The sequence below is a fragment of the Mizuhopecten yessoensis genome, unplaced genomic scaffold (assembly GCF_002113885.1).
Source record: "Mizuhopecten yessoensis strain PY_sf001 unplaced genomic scaffold, ASM211388v2 scaffold10439, whole genome shotgun sequence".
Taxonomy (NCBI): Eukaryota; Metazoa; Mollusca; class Bivalvia; order Pectinida; family Pectinidae; genus Mizuhopecten; species Mizuhopecten yessoensis.
Window position 1 is genome coordinate 504,727 of NW_018408547.1, and position 21,744 is coordinate 526,470.

The 21,744-nt window shown below is 33.2% G+C and overlaps 1 protein-coding gene across 1 annotated transcript; it reads right to left on the reverse strand.

The window, feature by feature from the left end:
• Positions 1 to 6,133: 6,133 nt before the first annotated feature.
• On the reverse strand, positions 6,134 to 7,526 carry LOC110460568 (neuronal acetylcholine receptor subunit alpha-3-like). The gene has a single exon (XM_021513544.1). It carries the CDS (start codon positions 7,524 to 7,526, stop codon positions 6,351 to 6,353), a length of 1,176 nt encoding a protein of 391 aa, XP_021369219.1. The 3' UTR covers positions 6,134 to 6,350.
• Between the last annotated feature and the right edge of the window lie 14,218 nt (positions 7,527 to 21,744).

Sequence of the window (21,744 nt, forward strand, 5' to 3'; positions counted from 1 at the left end):
CAGCATCATTAACATCTGACATTAACTACAACAACATGTAATCCGTAACGATACAAATGTCAATAATACATAAATAGACATTTATATAAATTATATTGATGTGCATGTTTACGTCACTCGTGCCTTATTTGCCTCAAAAATGTATCTAGCAAGTTTACGAATAACGCTGATATTATCAGCACTTAGTAACTGTACAAGTTTAAACATTGAAGGATTTCGCCAGTAATATGGTTTTATGTATTTTACTCTCAGAATATGAAAATTGTTACATATTAAAATAAAATGATATTCGTCTTCAATATCTGAAATGCAGCTCATACAGTGTCTTTGTTCTCTCGTTATGTTATTGTATCTACCAGTCTCAATAGCTAAATTATGTGCAGAAAGACGAAGTTTAGATAAACAGATCCGGTATTTCATTGGAATATACTTTGTCAAATAGTATTGAAGAGTATGGTGATTTGCTAAGTGCTTATATAAAATACATTTAGGTGAGGTTTCTAATAGCCCTCTCAGATATTGTTGACTTTGATCAAATATTCTTTGCTTTATCATGTACAAAATACTTTTATGGTTATATGAATAATAATTTGTCCATACATCTGCGAATCCGAGAGAAAAAAGACAATGTTTGACATACTTAACCCAGTTAAAGCAATTGCCTGTATTGCTACTACTTAAAAAGGAATACGCAGTTTGCAAAATACAATTTTTCGAATCCATTAGTTTTAACCAATATTTTATCATTCTGAATTTTCTTATATTTTCCAAAGGATGTCGACCTAATTCAAAATAAACCATTGCGTTGCAAGTCGACTTCTTAACTTTTAAAATCTTCTTACAAAAGTGTAGGTGTAACCTCTCAATATCCGTACCTTTTGTAGATCCCCATACTTCACATGCGTAATGCAATATACTACAAACATACGTATCAAATAAATGCAATAACGTTGTACAGTTTAGGCTCAAGTTAGAAGAGCTTGAAAAAAGAGCATACATGGCCTTTCTTCCTTGGTCAGATAACTGTTTCTGTATATGATTAAATTTATTATTGAATTTCAGTTTTACTCCTAGGTAGCTGAAAACATCTACAACTTCCACCTCCAAACCATTATACATCCATCTTTCTCTATCTCGTATACTACCACCGTTTCTAAATACAACTACTTTGGTTTTCTCAGTGTTAACTGTTAATTTCCATTTAGTAGAATACACATTCAGATTATCTAAAAGACTCTGTAAACCTTCAATAGTTTCGGAAAACAATACTAAGTCATCTGCATACATTAACAAAAACAAACTTAATTCACCAAAGTCATAGTCCGTTGCACCATTTTCAATAAATGAGGTTTCAAAATCATTAACAAAAACTGAGAACAATAAAGGCGATAATATTTCCCCTTGCATTAATCCAACACTGCACTCAAAATAATTAGAACATTTACCGTTAGTTGATACACAAGATTTAACTGATTTGTAAAATGATTTAATGACGGATAACATTTTCCCACGAATACCAAGCTTAGTCAGCTTACGCCATAAGCTTAATCTATCAACAAAATCAAACGCTTTGCGAAAGTCCACAAAGCAACAGTACAAACGTTTCTTTGAAGATAAAGTTTTCGTTATAATAGAATGTAATGCGAAAATTGCATCAATCGTACTAAGTTCTGGACGAAATCCGAATTGCGCATCAGTAATAAGGTCATATTTTGTACACACATCTAAAATACGTTTATTTAGTACAGAGGTAAAAAGTTTACAAAGATTTAGCGATAACATCAAAGTATCCACGTGGAACACGCGCCATGTTAATTGCCGTCACTCGCGTCAGCCTCGGTTGACCCAACACAACAAGTTTCGTACTTGCAACTTTTATATCATGAGAAATGCTATCATTTTCAATTTTACATGTGGTTTTTTATTTGGAAATTTATCATTTGTTTACAAATCCCGTTTCCCAAGTACTTCTGTTTACGTCCAATAATAGCAATGGAAACCCCCGGGTTGTTGACGTACACATATGTATACCGTGTATGTATCACTACTGTCATTAGCGAGTGATAATTTAAATGACCTCAACAGAGGTTGTTGAGTCAATTACACTTGAAACTATAAATATAGATGTGTAACACTGGGCGATCATTTGTATGTGTAACAAATCACCTGTGATGTAATCGAGGACAGTTACGTGCCTTGTAGGTATAAACTATCACCTGTGATATTAATTGAGGACAGTAACGTGTCTTGTAGGTATAAACTATCACCTGTGATGTAATTGAGGACATATACGTGTCTTATAGGTGTAAACAATCACATGTAATGCAAGTGAGGACAGTGAAGTGTCTTCAACGTGTACACAATCACATGTAATGTAATTGAGGAGAGTGACGTATCTTATAAGTGTAAACCAGCACCTGTAATGCAATTGAGGACAGTAAAGTGTCTTCAACGTGTACACAATCACATGTGATGTAATTGAGGACAGTGAAGTTTCTTCAACGTGTACACAATCACATGGGATGTAATTGAGGAGAGTGACGTATCTTACAAGTGTAAACCAGCACCTGTAAAGCAATTGAGGACAGTAAAGTGTCTTCAACGTTTACACAATCACATGTGATGTAATTAAGGACAGTGACGTGTCTTATAATGGTAAACCATCACCTGGAATGCAATTGAGGACCGTAAAGTGTCTTCAACGTTTACACAATCACATGTGATGTAATTGAGGACAGTGAAGTGTCTTCAACGTGTACACAATCACATGTAATGTTATTGAGGACAGCTACGTGTCTTGTAGGTGTAAGAAATTGCATGTGATTTAATTGAGGATAATTTCGTGTCTTATAGTTGTAAACAATCATTTGTAATGTCATTGAGGACAGTTATGGGTCTGGTAGTTGTAAACAGTTACATGTGATGTTATTGAGAACCATTAATTGTCTTGTTTGTGTAAATAATTGCATGTGATGTACATTAGGACATTAATGTGTGTTGTGGTTTAATATCACATAGTTGTAGACAGCAGATTCGTAGCTTTTAGACAGTGTAATTGTATGTTTTCAGTTGCGACTTACTTTAGCTTTGATGTAGTTGACGAGATGCTTATGGAATATAGCTGAATGTACAGTATCCGTTGGTTTTCATTTCATGTTGATTAAGGTATTCATTTAAAAAACCAAAAACCAAAAAATACTTTTAAAAGATACATTTTCATTTTTAAAATAGCACGCGTTGAATATCAGCTTTTTTTTTTTTCAACCATAATTCTCGCAGTATGTTCCAATCGAATCATTTGATAAAACGTTTTCGGAAACGCGAATGTGTGACCAATATATCCGGCAGAAAAACGTTCTCAGCAATGTTGTATGGTGCTTACGTTCTGTAGGTTCTTCAAGTCTGGCTTCTAATGTAGCGCAAGCCATGGCGCTTTGCTGTAAGCTCCAGATTCCCGTTTGGATTTTTTTTCGTCCGGAAGTAGACCTCCAGTGGGGAAACCGGAAGTGTATCCTTGAAGCAAAGACAATTGTGTTTCAACCCATACATGAACATATTCATATAGTGAAAACAATACTCATGTTTTATTACTAGTTTATTTAGAAAGCATAAACATTTTGATACTAGCAGGCATGAAACGTCGTTCAGAGATTATCATACGATGACCTACAATCACGCCACACTCCATCGGCCTTCATCGGTTATTTCCGGAAGGACGAAAAATAACCGGAAAATCTTGGAACTGATGGCCGTTGCATTTATCTCTTTGCCGGTGCTTCATGATTTTTTAATTTCAGTTTTTGCCACAGGCACAAAAAGTAAAAATGCGGATGTTTTCTGAAGATCCTTTTTGTCATCAACCAGGTTCTGTTAGTATTTCTACTGGGAGGTATTTTCAAAAAGAGGCGCATTAAACCAATAGCAACGTGTACATTTATTTTTCATCGTCTAAAATTCCATTTGTTGAGGATATGAACGAAATAATTAACATTTCTGAAAGTCCGGTTATAGTCTTGACATAATTTATGTATGCATCACCACTCATAAAAGAAACAATGGATAATTAATTCATGTCGAAATCAACAATCAACGCCCTTTTTCAGCAAAGTATAACTTATAACTAGTTACAGACAGAAACTGTTTAGTTTTATTTGGTATCATTACCTGTCAAACCTCAGTGACAGTTACAATATTTGAAATTTAATCCGGTGTTTCAGGATGGAACAGGAGTTCTAAATATCGATATAACGACAATCTCAGTTACATCATTTTTTTTAAACTAATATCTCTTTACATTTACTTTTATAGACTTATCGTCAAATATGTAATATGCACTTTTTCTATAGTAATTACCAAACAGTTTTTTCCCACCTTATTTCAATCATTCTTTTGTGACCTGACGGAAGCACACAGATAATTTAATTCTTAATGTGGGAGGAAGCCGGAGTATCCGGAGAAAACCCGCGTGGTCAGATAGGTAACCGGGATTGAATCCGGCCATCTTGGTGAAGACGAGTGCGCTATCCACTGCGCCACCCGACCCATCATATACGTTACGCACAAGAACAAATATCTGCTTTAGCTTTGAAAATGGCGTCATTGATGCAAATATTATATTGTGAATACATTTTAACCAATCATCAACGATACAAAAATCTACATACGGGAGACCGGGGCTAATTCGGTCACCCCTGATATTTTTGTTTTTGAGCTAATATTTACAACTTTAAAGACCTTAGGAGTTTAGTTGGCTGGACATTCACACGAAAAAAATGGCGAGGAAAACTCTAACGTAGAATTACAAAACAGGAGAAAATTACTTTTGAGAAAGTGGAAAGAAAGTCATGATCACGCTTCTAGTTATGCGAACTTTCTGTAAACGGAATTGCTATTTTTTTTTACGGTCAAACGATATACATAAAAGCAAAGCCAAGCACTCACTACCATATTGCTGTACGATAAGGATTTATTGAAATATCAATTTGGGCCCGGACAGTTTCGGCCAATGATACCGTGGCAAGTTCGGCCCATGTAACACATTAAAAATCGTAAAATTGGCGGTAAAATCTGACGTTGCATGCTTTATAACGTCATAATTAAGCTGATTCCAAAGGGGCCGAATTTACCCGAATGCCTGTCCGAACCTATCCCATGGCGGGGCTCGTTCGGCCATCCGATCATCCGACAGGAAAAGTTAAATAATGTTTAAAAACGGACGTACTGCCATACTTCCTAGAACGGACTTTAATAATAAAAAAAAGGCCGAACTTAAAATTAATTGCCCCTGTCTCCTATTCAGTGTTATGTCAGTCTTAATCTCATTAGAGCTTGTTTTTTTTTGTTATTCCTCGACTAGCCGACATTAAATAAAGTATCTTATCTCATTCTGAAAGTTGTATTCTGAATCAGTAATTATCAGAGATCAACAAAAGCTACGCTCTTTTAAGGCTTTGCCTTTTCATATAAGATGAAATTATGAGTGTACAGCTTCTATAATTACGAACACATGAGGATATGAATACAACCATTCATGCAGTTGAAATGCCAAACCCTTAGCGCATATAATCTAAGACCCAGAGTCCACACCCTATCTGGGAGGTCCCAGAGTTCATATAACCTTCTTAACCAGATTCGCCATTTAAGCAACTTAAGAATCACCAGTTTGTAAAGAAAGCTTGTTTCATCTCAAAATATTTTATTAAATCAATCAAACTTAAAGGGAATTGGACAGCAGACAACACCTTTACAAGCCCTCACCCTGAAGGTTCATTTACAACAAAAGCAGATAATGAACCATGAATATGAACATTGGTTAGAGACACAAGGAATACATTGTAAAGCTGGAGGTTGGTTAGTTAGTATTCATTATAGAATGCAATTAATTGTATGCATATGTATGTAGAAAGGGGAAGTCGCCTGGGCGTTGTAAGATTTAAAAGCCTTACCTTCCTGACAAAATTGAAGAATCTTTCATATTAAGGATATAAATGGTAAATAAAGGAAGGGCATTGTCCCTTTCGTTGGATCCCAGTTTATTGGAAACATGATATAATGTAATCATTTGGATGTTCTCAAAACAACGATTTTGGTTTAAAATACATCAATTAAAAAAGAAAAAGATGAAAAAGGCAGACATTTATTTTCTTAGACTCCAAAAACAAATAATTATAACCAGGAAAGAACATGCGTTCTGAAATTCTAATACAGTGTTACGAAGTAATCAAAAGAAAATTATGTTTTGGGAACATAACGTGTTTTGAAGTTTACTTGATGTTCCCAGATGACAATATCTATCAAATTTGTATTTCATCTCTTATCACTACAATTGTATATCAACATTAATTGCCGGGTCATACATAGTACACTCCTGTAAAACAAGTAATAGTAATAATAGTTACAGTCATTGTAATCGCGAAAAGGCAGTAGTCGATGTATTTTATCACCATCATCTTGGTCAAATCTGTTGATGTCGTATCCACGTCGCGATCATGTTTTCCATCAGCCTTATCCTCTACTTGAGCTACTCGTCTTTTCTGGCAGAATGTGACTAACCATTTTACTGTCGATATAATCCATTTGGGAAAGTTATCCACATCGTCTAAAGCTTCAAACCTTATTGTAACGATCGTCAACAACACCACTGTTGAGCTATAGATCAGACCAACCAGGGTGAAGTAGGTGATGCCGGCCATAGGTTCAGATACTTTTGGAATGCTGTCCGATACAATGGTCATATATACGGTTAGAGATAGAAACATCGTGATGGAATAGGAAATACGTTCTCCTGAGGACGCAGGAAGTAGAAAGACTACTGGGGTGAGCAAACCAATCAGATTCATCGGTAGTACCAAGGAAATGACGAAATATGCTGATTTCCTGCTTAAAGTCAACTCAGCTGACAAAGCAGATGCGTTTGGTTTGTATGCATCGTATTCAGCCACCAATGTCTTATCGACATTCCATTCACCATTTGGGTTGCTAAAACCCATATTTATGGTATTAACAAGTGGGTACACCACGACTTCAGTTTCCGTATACCCCCACGGCATTATCACAACCGAGCAGGTCTGGGTATCCACGGGAAAGCTAGTCATGTCCATACTACAAGACGATGTCAGCAACTTACCCACGACCCAGCTTATATTTCCAGTTGAACTTATATCTACGTGGAATTGATCTGCTCCCAAGATCTCAAGTTCGTCGGCTGTGGATATGATAAAGAGACCCGGAAACCAGAGAGAGGACGAATCGACCACTAATGTTGTCAGTCCGCCATAGTTATTTGGGTCCCATGTCAGTCTATAATCATACCAAGATATTATCGCTCCCGCGCTTAATTCAATGACGCTTGATACGGCGTCTAACTTAATAATTGTAAAAAGGTAAATCTCCAACCCGACACGTACAACCTCACTTTGGTTATAAACAGGTCTCGGTATTAGTGAGTAGTTTGAAAACAGATCCGTTTCTAATCTCGCGATATCATCCACTGAAGCACATGAGGTGAAATGTGGACTAATCACCATTAATAATGCCAATACGGTCAAATGTTCTCCCATTCCAAAAGATTTCATATTTGGACGATTTAAGCAACAACTGGTCTCCTTTTTCATCAAAGTGCAACTGTAATAGAGAGAAATATTTTATACTTTTATTAACTTGTTCAAACAACCAAAAACGATAAATCAGCAAAATGGTATCAGCTCACGGTTGCTAGCGGTAGTGACAAGTCATGTACTGCCCTAGAAATTCTTCATCCAGCTACCCATTTTATCAACCCCCGGTACAAATCGAAAACAACGTAGATCCACAGGGGTTCGTTACAAAAGTCTAAAATACACAGCAGCACATACTAATGTATGTGTATGTGTGCTGTGACTCATTTCAGCATACTGAGCATAGCATATGTGTATACATTTATATGTATGTGTGCGGTGACCCATATAAGTATAGCATATGAGTATATATGTATGTTTATGTGTGCTGTGACCCATATTAGTAAAGGCATATGTGTTTTTCAGACATTTTTAACGAACCCCTGTAGTAGATCCATGTGGTCCCGTCTTATATGATTAACAGTCGAACAGCAAAATGTCATTTTAAATGTTTCGTCCTTTCAAGCCACGTCTGTTTTCCTGTCTAATTCGACATTCAATTACTGCAGCTTCACATTCCAGAAGATGTAGAACCTCGAAATTTAGCGGCTCTCCACCTTCCCCTAATAAAATGATGGCTGCCGTAGACTCACAACTGATCCTGTGCATCGCGTCTAGCGTTTATTTTTCTGCGATTACGGAACGCAAAATATGACATATTTTGAATTCATCAACAAAAATTAAATCTGACATTTTACAATGACGGACTATATTTTTACATTACGTCAATATGTAGACCTGCACAAGCTCCAGAACCTGTGACAAACGATCAGAATGGACTTCATAAGTTCCAATTATTGAAAAAAACACGTTGATTGAAATACAAGGATTTAATCTTGCTTTGGTCGATTTCATAGAGTAGAAATTGTGTTGGTCTTTAAACAAATTCAACATTCATTAAATTTGTTTCAAGACCAACTCAATTCATCACCCCATGAAATCGACCAAAGCAAGATTCAACCTTAAGTGTGCGCTGTCAACTAACATTGTACGGTGAATCTCTTTCTATTATTTTCTTTTAGATCTAATTTATTTTTAAACTTCGTAAGACGCACTGTTTCAAGTAATCTGTGCAGATGTAATTACCTGACAATATCTGTAGACAGTAATGTATACATCCTTTATAAACTTACTGAAACTGCGTACATACTGTACGTAAGTTCTTTGTGGTCTCTTTAGTTATTACAGCTAACTGGTGTTTTGTAGATGAATTGCAATGCAACTATCCTGAATATATATCGGTACTTGTGGATGTACTCGCATGAAAGTGATCACTTTATTTGATTGGTATCAAAATTCCGAAAAGAGTGTAAAAGTTTCGTCTTAATATACTTATAATATACAAACCATAAAATAGCCTTATATTGCCCTATCAGTGCGCCGAAATCGGACGTCATACCTGCGTTTGTCGATACATTGGTGATAATTTTTATAGAATACATTTTAAGCAAAAGTAAAGGGTATCTTGACATATGTTGGAGGAAAGCGTGGAACAAAATGAATTACGATAAGTATATGGAAGAAATTCATTGTAAATAGCTGCTTAAAAACAATGGGTAATTTTACCATATATTTACTGTAATTTAACATCTCAGAGCTTGTAAGGTGAACAATGTAAACTGTTTATCGATTGATTTCTGATTGGAATCTATACCCATTCCAGGGATTCGTGTGTAAGGATAGTATATATATACATCGTAATTAGTCATCCCGAGTACCATATACCGTTTCTACTATGACTGATTTAAAAAAAAAAATGTTGGTATGACTATACACCTCGTGTTGTCATTTCACATGGGATAATTATAATAAACACACAATGGCCTAGGTGTGACGACAGCGATGACGTAGGAACGTTGTTCATTAAATCATTATTATTCAACTTTCCGTACGTTTTTTATCTATTGTAATACCACAATGTTGAGGTAGGATCAAGCAGGCAGGCTAACAGCGAACTCGACTGGGGTATACAAAGGCTCAAACATTAACATCACTAACATCATTACATTGTGAACAAAGAGATTGATCAAGTCTTATATAAATCACAATTTCGTTTTCAGCGATACTTATTTTTTTTTTATTTTGATGCCTAAACACTTCTACTCATATGACAGTATTCTTCGTTATTGTGTCCCTCATTTAACACTAATGCCAAAATATTCCTAAAATCCACTTTTTCTTTCCTCCCCAATCTTGCTATATACTACCCCCAAAATACGACAACAGTTCTTTTTAACGCAACATTTTACCCCATTAATTAAGGGGTATTATAAGATTGCACCGTATGCTTTATCCATCTTAAAATTGTACAATGTTATTTCTTCACATATTTGTTATAACTAATATTAATTAAGTAAAGAGACGATTAAATTAGGCAACACTAGAACACGTGATAATGGCTCAGTCCGATACGTTTTCTATTCTCTAATAAAGGCCGACAGCGTATTATCCTAAATAATTGTAATACAGCTCGATACATTACTAAACAGCTTTAACATATGATGTTTTGTTAACTCGATAAGAAAAGTAAAATGTACACATACCTGATATTTAAGAATGAATCTACAATGCACTGAACACCATCGATGGTCTACGACTCCTCGTCTCCTTATGTAAAAAGTTTACGGAGTATTTGTGTATTGTACTGACCAGGGATTAGCTAGGGATCATAGGCTAAATCTGAGGTCGTTCTACGTCACGGAATTATGATGTGGTGAAAATCTAGAACTCAATCAATGAGATATCCCCCCTATTGCACGATCGGAATTTTTCCATTTTGGGTTCTAAAGGACAGATATGTTATAGCAAGTAAGTGATTATCCTTTATTGCCCTTGGTTCCGGAAAATCACGACTAACGCACTTATGTCAATAGAATGGTCACAAATGTATGCCTGTTTGCACGTGTTAATATAAAGACCCGGGCCCAGTTGTTCAAAAGATGTTTAGCTTAATCAGTGATTAGTGCAAATCTTATTTTTTGTGTATATTTAAGACACAACCATTGAATTAGTTACAACTTTCCAGACATCAAATATTTAGTGGAGTGAATTTACATGCAAAATTATGAGATTTCACCTTGTATATTGACAAAATTATGAAAGTTTGAAAAGTGTCGTTAAACTGTGATTAAGCTAAGCACCTCTCAACTGGGCCCGGAAGTCATGACTACGTACACGTGTAAATGTAGTGATCTGAAAGTCCTGCTTACATGTACGTGCCAATGTCACCTTCAGAAAGTGATGATTATGTGAACGTGTCAATATATTGACCGAAATGTATGTCTATATGTCCACGTGCCAATATAATGATGAGAAAGTCATGAATACCAGCAAGTGTCATTAAAATGATTTATTAATGATGGCCTGTTAGTGTCCAGGAAATGACCAGGAAATCATAACAGCGTGCTAGTGTCAATATGATGAAATGAAAGTCATTGTTACGTATACATGTCTGTATAATACTGTAAAAATGGATATTTTCGCGTTATGGCTCTTGAAACAGAATAAAATGTTTGCGTTGGCTACGGTTCAGAAATGTATAAACCTTTACATTTAGATGTTCGTGAGGATATTTCCTGCTAATTGGTTAAAGAGCAAAACGCAAACAGTTCCAAAATTCAAACAATTTCCGCTTTTATAATAATAATGAAATTATATTCAAGTATACGTGTCTTTGAAAGGAGCATAGCAATGAGTGATTGCGTTATTTGCCAGTTTATATTTTAGGACTGCTTTATTTGCTAGCTTGATATTTAAGGATTACGATATTTGACAGTCAGTTTTACATTAAGGGATTGCTATATCTTCCAGTTTTATGTTTTATGATTGCTATATTTGTCAGTTTTATATTTAAGGATTAATATATTTGCCAGTTTTATATTTAAGGATTAATATATTGGCCAGTTTTATATTTAAGGATTAATATATTTGCCAGTTTTATTTCAAGGATTGCTATATTTGCCAATCAGTTTCACTTGTAAATAAAGGGATTGCTTTTTCTTCCAGTTTTATGTTTTAGAATCGCTATATTGGTCAATTTTATATTTGAGATTTGCTACATTGAGGAATATTTATCTTCAAGTTTTATATTATAGATTTGCTATATATGTCAGGGTTTTTTAATTTAAGGACCATTATATTTGCCAGTCAGTTTTATATTAAGGTATTGTTATACTTGCAAGTTTTCAGGATAGTTAGGGATTGCTATATTTGACACACAGTTTTATATTTAGGGATTGCTATATTTTAAAGTATTATATAATAAAGGATTGGTACAGTATACATGTATTGCCAGTTTTATATTTAAGGATTGCTGTATTTGACACGCAGTTTTATATTTAGGGATTGCTATATTTGACATGCAGTGCTATATGTAGGGATTGCTCTATTTTACACTCAATTTTATATTTAGGGATTGCTATATTTGACACACAGTTTTATATTTAGGGATTGCTATATTTTAAAGTATTATATAATAAAGGATTGGTACAGTATACATGTATTGCCAGTTTTATATTTAAGGATTGCTGTATTTGACACGCAGTTTTATATTTAGGGATTTCTATATTTGACACGCAGTTTAATATTTAAGGATTGCTATATTTGACACGAAGTTTTATATTTAGGGATTGCTATATTTGACACACAGTTTTATATTTAGGGATTGCTATATTTTACACGCAGTTTTATATTTAGGGATTGCTATATTTGACATGCAGTGCTATATGTAGGGATTGCTCTATTTCACACTCAGTTTTATATTTAGGGATTGCTATATTTGACACGCAGTTGTATATTTAGGGATTGCTATATTTTACACGCAGTTTTATATTTAGGGATTGCTGTATTTGACACGCAGTTTTATATTAAGAGATTGCTATATTTGACACGCAGTGCTATATTTAGGGATTGCTCTATTTGATACTCAGTTTTATATTTAGGGATTGCTCTATTTTAAAGTATTATATAACAAAGGATTGGTTCAGTATACATGTATTGCCAGTTTTATATTTAAGGATTGCTATATTTAACACGCAGTTTTATATTTAGGGATTGCTCTATTTGGCACGCAGTTTTGAATTTAGGTATTGCTATATTTGACACGCAGTTTTATATTTAGGGATTGCTCTATTTTAAAGTATTATATAATAAAGGATTGGTTCAGTATACATGTATTGCCAGTTTTATATTTAAGGATTGCTATATTTGACACGCAGTTTTATATTTAGGGATTGCTATATTTGACACGCAGTTTTATATTTAAGGATTGCTACATTTGACACGCAGTTTTATATTTAGGGATTGCTCTATTTGACACTCAGTTTTATATTTAGGGATTGCTATATTTGGCACGCAGTTTTGTATTTAGGGATTGCTATATTTGACACGCAGTTCTATATTTAAGGATTGCTCTATTTGACACTCAGTTTTATATTTAGGGATTGCTATATTTGACACGCAGTTTTATATTTAAGGATTGCTATATTTGACACGCAGTTTTATATTTAGGGATTGCTATATTTGACACGCAGTTTTATATTTAAGGATTGCTATATTTGACACGCAGTTTTATATTTAGGGATTGCTATATTTGACACGCAGTTTTATATTTAAGGATTGCTATATTTGACACGCAGTTTTATATTTAGGGATTGCTATATTTGACACGCAGTTTTATATTTAAGGATTGCTATATTTGACACGCAGTTTTATATTTAGGGATTGCTATATTTGACACGCAGTTTTATATTTAAGGATTGCTATATTTGACACGCAGTTTTATATTTAGGGATTGCTATATTTGACACGCAGTTTTATATTTAAGGATTGCTATATTTGACACGCAGTTTTATATTTAGGGATTGCTATATTTGACACGCAGTTTTATATTTAAGGATTGCTATATTTGACACGCAGTTTTATATTTAGGGATTGCTATATTTGACACGCAGTTTTATATTTAAGGATTGCTATATTTGACACGCAGTTTTATATTTAGGGATTGCTATATTTGACACGCAGTTTTATATTTAAGGATTGCTATATTTGACACGCAGTTTTATATTTAGGGATTGCTATATTTGACACGCAGTTTTATATTTAAGGATTGCTATATTTGACACGCAGTTTTATATTTAGGGATTGCTATATTTGACACGCAGTTTTATATTTAAGGATTGCTATATTTGACACGCAGTTTTATATTTAGGGATTGCTATATTTGACACGCAGTTTTATATTTAAGGATTGCTATATTTGACACGCAGTTTTATATTTAGGGATTGCTATATTTGACACGCAGTTTTATATTTAAGGATTGCTATATTTGACACGCAGTTTTATATTTAGGGATTGCTATATTTGACACGCAGTTTTATATTTAAGGATTGCTATATTTGACACGCAGTTTTATATTTAGGGATTGCTATATTTGACACGCAGTTTTATATTTAAGGATTGCTATATTTGACACGCAGTTTTATATTTAGGGATTGCTATATTTGACACGCAGTTTTATATTTAAGGATTGCTATATTTGACACGCAGTTTTATATTTAGGGATTGCTATATTTGACACGCAGTTTTATATTTAAGGATTGCTATATTTGACACGCAGTTTTATATTTAGGGATTGCTATATTTGACACGCAGTTTTATATTTAAGGATTGCTATATTTGACACGCAGTTTTATATTTAGGGATTGCTATATTTGACACGCAGTTTTATATTTAAGGATTGCTATATTTGACACGCAGTTTTATATTTAGGGATTGCTATATTTGACACGCAGTTTTATATTTAAGGATTGCTATATTTGACACGCAGTTTTATATTTAGGGATTGCTATATTTGACACGCAGTTTTATATTTAAGGATTGCTATATTTGACACGCAGTTTTATATTTAGGGATTGCTATATTTGACACGCAGTTTTATATTTAAGGATTGCTATATTTGACACGCAGTTTTATATTTAGGGATTGCTATATTTGACACGCAGTTTTATATTTAAGGATTGCTATATTTGACACGCAGTTTTATATTTAGGGATTGCTATATTTGACACGCAGTTTTATATTTAAGGATTGCTATATTTGACACGCAGTTTTATATTTAGGGATTGCTATATTTGACACGCAGTTTTATATTTAAGGATTGCTATATTTGACACGCAGTTTTATATTTAGGGATTGCTATATTTGACACGCAGTTTTATATTTAAGGATTGCTATATTTGACACGCAGTTTTATATTTAGGGATTGCTATATTTGACACGCAGTTTTATATTTAAGGATTGCTATATTTGACACGCAGTTTTATATTTAGGGATTGCTATATTTGACACGCAGTTTTATATTTAAGGATTGCTATATTTGACACGCAGTTTTATATTTAGGGATTGCTATATTTGACACGCAGTTTTATATTTAAGGATTGCTATATTTGACACGCAGTTTTATATTTAGGGATTGCTATATTTGACACGCAGTTTTATATTTAAGGATTGCTATATTTGACACGCAGTTTTATATTTAGGGATTGCTATATTTGACACGCAGTTTTATATTTAAGGATTGCTATATTTGACACGCAGTTTTATATTTAGGGATTGCTATATTTGACACGCAGTTTTATATTTAAGGATTGCTATATTTGACACGCAGTTTTATATTTAGGGATTGCTATATTTGACACGCAGTTTTATATTTAAGGATTGCTATATTTGACACGCAGTTTTATATTTAGGGATTGCTATATTTGACACGCAGTTTTATATTTAAGGATTGCTATATTTGACACGCAGTTTTATATTTAGGGATTGCTATATTTGACACGCAGTTTTATATTTAAGGATTGCTATATTTGACACGCAGTTTTATATTTAGGGATTGCTATATTTGACACGCAGTTTTATATTTAAGGATTGCTATATTTGACACGCAGTTTTATATTTAGGGATTGCTATATTTGACACGCAGTTTTATATTTAAGGATTGCTATATTTGACACGCAGTTTTATATTTAGGGATTGCTATATTTGACACGCAGTTTTATATTTAAGGATTGCTATATTTGACACGCAGTTTTATATTTAGGGATTGCTATATTTGACACGCAGTTTTATATTTAAGGATTGCTATATTTGACACGCAGTTTTATATTTAGGGATTGCTATATTTGACACGCAGTTTTATATTTAAGGATTGCTATATTTGACACGCAGTTTTATATTTAGGGATTGCTATATTTGACACGCAGTTTTATATTTAAGGATTGCTATATTTGACACGCAGTTTTATATTTAGGGATTGCTATATTTGACACGCAGTTTTATATTTAAGGATTGCTATATTTGACACGCAGTTTTATATTTAGGGATTGCTATATTTGACACGCAGTTTTATATTTAAGGATTGCTATATTTGACACGCAGTTTTATATTTAGGGATTGCTATATTTGACACGCAGTTTTATATTTAAGGATTGCTATATTTGACACGCAGTTTTATATTTAGGGATTGCTATATTTGACACGCAGTTTTATATTTAAGGATTGCTATATTTGACACGCAGTTTTATATTTAGGGATTGCTATATTTGACACGCAGTTTTATATTTAAGGATTGCTATATTTGACACGCAGTTTTATATTTAGGGATTGCTATATTTGACACGCAGTTTTATATTTAAGGATTGCTATATTTGACACGCAGTTTTATATTTAGGGATTGCTATATTTGACACGCAGTTTTATATTTAAGGATTGCTATATTTGACACGCAGTTTTATATTTAGGGATTGCTATATTTGACACGCAGTTTTATATTTAAGGATTGCTATATTTGACACGCAGTTTTATATTTAGGGATTGCTATATTTGACACGCAGTTTTATATTTAAGGATTGCTATATTTGACACGCAGTTTTATATTTAGGGATTGCTATATTTGACACGCAGTTTTATATTTAAGGATTGCTATATTTGACACGCAGTTTTATATTTAGGGATTGCTATATTTGACACGCAGTTTTATATTTAAGGATTGCTATATTTGACACGCAGTTTTATATTTAGGGATTGCTATATTTGACACGCAGTTTTATATTTAAGGATTGCTATATTTGACACGCAGTTTTATATTTAGGGATTGCTATATTTGACACGCAGTTTTATATTTAAGGATTGCTATATTTGACACGCAGTTTTATATTTAGGGATTGCTATATTTGACACGCAGTTTTATATTTAAGGATTGCTATATTTGACACGCAGTTTTATATTTAGGGATTGCTATATTTGACACGCAGTTTTATATTTAAGGATTGCTATATTTGACACGCAGTTTTATATTTAGGGATTGCTATATTTGACACGCAGTTTTATATTTAAGGATTGCTATATTTGACACGCAGTTTTATATTTAGGGATTGCTATATTTGACACGCAGTTTTATATTTAAGGATTGCTATATTTGACACGCAGTTTTATATTTAGGGATTGCTATATTTGACACGCAGTTTTATATTTAAGGATTGCTATATTTGACACGCAGTTTTATATTTAGGGATTGCTATATTTGACACGCAGTTTTATATTTAAGGATTGCTATATTTGACACGCAGTTTTATATTTAGGGATTGCTATATTTGACACGCAGTTTTATATTTAAGGATTGCTATATTTGACACGCAGTTTTATATTTAGGGATTGCTATATTTGACACGCAGTTTTATATTTAAGGATTGCTATATTTGACACGCAGTTTTATATTTAGGGATTGCTATATTTGACACGCAGTTTTATATTTAAGGATTGCTATATTTGACACGCAGTTTTATATTTAGGGATTGCTATATTTGACACGCAGTTTTATATTTAAGGATTGCTATATTTGACACGCAGTTTTATATTTAGGGATTGCTATATTTGACACGCAGTTTTATATTTAAGGATTGCTATATTTGACACGCAGTTTTATATTTAGGGATTGCTATATTTGACACGCAGTTTTATATTTAAGGATTGCTATATTTGACACGCAGTTTTATATTTAGGGATTGCTATATTTGACACGCAGTTTTATATTTAAGGATTGCTATATTTGACACGCAGTTTTATATTTAGGGATTGCTATATTTGACACGCAGTTTTATATTTAAGGATTGCTATATTTGACACGCAGTTTTATATTTAGGGATTGCTATATTTGACACGCAGTTTTATATTTAAGGATTGCTATATTTGACACGCAGTTTTATATTTAGGGATTGCTATATTTGACACGCAGTTTTATATTTAAGGATTGCTATATTTGACACGCAGTTTTATATTTAGGGATTGCTATATTTGACACGCAGTTTTATATTTAAGGATTGCTATATTTGACACGCAGTTTTATATTTAGGGATTGCTATATTTGACACGCAGTTTTATATTTAAGGATTGCTATATTTGACACGCAGTTTTATATTTAAGGATTGCTATATTTGACACGCAGTTTTATATTTAGGGATTGCTATATTTGACACGCAGTTTTATATTTAAGGATTGCTATATTTGACACGCAGTTTTATATTTAGGGATTGCTATATTTGACACGCAGTTTTATATTTAAGGATTGCTATATTTGACACGCAGTTTTATATTTAGGGATTGCTATATTTGACACGCAGTTTTATATTTAAGGATTGCTATATTTGACACGCAGTTTTATATTTAAGGATTGCTATATTTGACACGCAGTTTTATATTTAAGGATTGCTATATTTGACACGCAGTTTTATATTTAAGGATTGCTATATTTGACACGCAGTTTTATATTTAGGGATTGCTATATTTGACACGCAGTTTTATATTTAAGGATTGCTATATTTGACACGCAGTTTTATATTTAGGGATTGCTATATTTGACACGCAGTTTTATATTTAGGGATTGCTATATTTGACACGCAGTGCTATATTTAGGGATTGCTCTGTTTGACACTCAGTTTTATATTGAGGGATTGCTATATTTGACACGCAGTTTTATATTTAAGGATTGCTATATTTGACACGCAGTTTTATATTTAAGGATTGCTATATTTGACACGCAGTTTTATATTTAGGGATTGCTATATTTGACACGCAGTTTTATATTTAGCGATTGCTATATTTGACACGCAGTGCTATAATTAGGGATTGCTCTATTTGATACTCAGTTTTATATTTAGGGATTGCTATATTTTACACGCAGTTTTATACTTAAGGATTGCTATAATTGACATGCAGTTTTATATTTAGTGATTCCTATATTTGACACGCAATTTTATATTTAAGGATTGCTATATTTGACACTCAGTTTTATATTTAGGGATTCCTATATTTGACACGCAATTTTATATTTAAGGATTGCTATATTTGACACTCAGTTTTATATTTAGGGATCGCTATATTTGACACGCAATTTTATATTTAAGGATTGCTATATTTGACACGCAGTTTTGTATTTAGCTATTGCTATATTTGACACGCCATTTTATATTTAAGGATTGCTATATTTGACACGAAGTTTTATATTTAGGGATTGCTATATTTGACACGCAGTTTTATATTTAGGGATTGCTCTATTTTCAAGTGTCGTATATTAAAGGACTGCTGTAAATGCCTGCTTCATAATTAAGGGTTGCTATATAAATATTTAAGGGTTGCTATATTTAAGAATTGCTTGTTTAGATAGGTTAATGTATAGAAATTGATACATTTATCATTTTTTATATTTAAGGAAGTTATCCTTGACAGACAGTTTGATATTAAGGAGACGCTTTATTTGCCAGGTGATATATATTAAAGGATTGTTTTAAATGACAGCTTTACATTAAAGGATGGCTATATTTACTGTAGCTATATGAAGACAGTTTGATGGATAGAAGTTGCTATATCTTCCAGTTTTCTGTTTTAGGATTGCTATATTTGCCGGTTTTATATTAGCTTTATATAACGGGATTTTGATATTTTCAAGTTTCATAAATTCAGGGTTTGCTATAATTTTGTATTTGCCAGTCACTTTGATATTAAGGAATCGTTATATTTGCGAGTTGTATTTGATGGTTGATATTTCGGGATTGCTATATTTGCCAGGTTTTAATTAACGAATCGCTATATTTGCCATTTGTATATTTAGGGATTGCGATATTTTTTTTTTTTGAGTTTCATATAAAAAAAGGTTTGCTATATTTGCCAGTTTAATATATAAGGATTGCTATAATTGACAGTCAGTTTGATATTGAGGGAACACTATATTTCCCAGTTTTATATTAAAGGATTGCTATATCTTTTCTTTACAGAAACGATACATATAACCATTGCCATTCAGTTTCGAATTAGAAGTTTTTGCAGCGGTAGGTGAATCCCAAAGAAACGCGCAGTGTCTGTTTGCTATTTTCGTTTCGTAACGTTTTGTTTTGTGTGTTATTATTATTATTTTTTATAATTTCATTTCAGAAAAGAAGCACAAAATCATTGCAATGCAGGTAAAAAGAGCGTTCAATTCATAGTTTTGCAATGGTGCGGAAATCCTTAAGGTTAAATATATAACAAGAGGCCCATGGGCCTTAACGGTCACATGAGTTCTGATGTATTTTTACAGAGAGTTGATTTTTGTTTTTAAAACATGACAAGAAATATTATTCAAAGTGACAAAAAACAATTAAACCACCATATTCAATTTCTAGCATACAGATTTAAGACTGAAAAGTATTTGAAATTAGCACCTCTGATTCTAAACAAAGAAAATGAACACACCGGCTCCTTTGTGCTCCACCCTAACGCCTTTGGGGGTAGGGCTGGCTCAAAATTTCAAAGCATCAAACTGTCAACTCAGGGTTATAATTCCAATCAAGTTATCAACATGTAATATTCAAAGTGTCATTTGCCATTATAAACCATAACAAATTTTGCCAACACACACACACACCCTTCCCCATGGGTAAACGTGATACCCTAGGATCATAAAGTTCACAATTTTGTTAGAACATCGTCAAACCCTTCCATCTATGAAGAGTATTTGATTCTACCATATCTGTGTCTTGAGGTTAATGCTAACCCAAATTGAAATACTTCCAATGGAAATTAAACAAATGTTGGTCCAAAATGTGATTTCCCTATATAAACTATAGTAACGTTTACCCCTTCCCCAGAGGGACATATCAGACCCCATGGTCATGAAATTCACACTTGTGGTAAAGCACCTTAAGACCCGTCCATCTATGAAGAGTATTTGATCCTACCATATCTGGGTCTTGAGTAAACGGGTTATGAAATTTCAGTCAAGTTGACCCTTTTTGAACCCACCCATCAGCCCATGTGGGTCAGTCAGGGCTGATATGTGGATACAATCAAACTGATATCAAATAATGATTATGCTAACTTAAATTGAATTACTTCCAATGGAAATTAAACAAATGTTGGTCCAAAATGCAATTTCCCTATATAAACTATTGTTAAGTTAACCCTCTCCCTACGTGGAAACGTGAGACCCCAGGGTCTTGAAATTCACAATTTTGGTAAAGCACATTAAGACCCTTCCATCTGTGAAGAGTATTTGATTCTACCATTTCTGGTTCTTGAGACCTTGTCTCAGGTGACCTAAACATAGAATGAATTATCCTGATGAGGTCTAGGTCATGCCAGCGGGATTGATTTACGATTAATGTGTATATGTTTTATGTAATTTAAAAAGGTCAACGCTGGTAAGGTGATAAAAGCGGTCTTATTCCATGTTCATTTCACATAAATTGTTAATGTTTGATATGTTTGATAGGTAGCTAAGCACCCTATGTGAGGACAGAAAAAAAGTCGAGGTGACAAACTTAAACGCATGCTATAACCAATCTCCAATCCATTAACTACTGTTACATAAAGAGTTTGGACAATCAATGAACAAATATTACCTGAATTAACCGTGAAATGAAAAATACAAATAGGTTTTATTCTAAATAAATATTAAAGTGCCAAAACCGTTTGTCATTTAAAGCATAGACAAAAGTCAAACGTAATATAAAAAAATATCAATATACATAAAAAAGAATGGACAAAAGTCAAACGTGAT

What these genes read in the sequence shown, in the direction of transcription:
- LOC110460568 (XM_021513544.1), bottom strand. Translation starts at nt 7,526, where the DNA reads ATGGTGATTAGTCCACATTTCACCTCATGTGCTTCAGTGGATGATATC.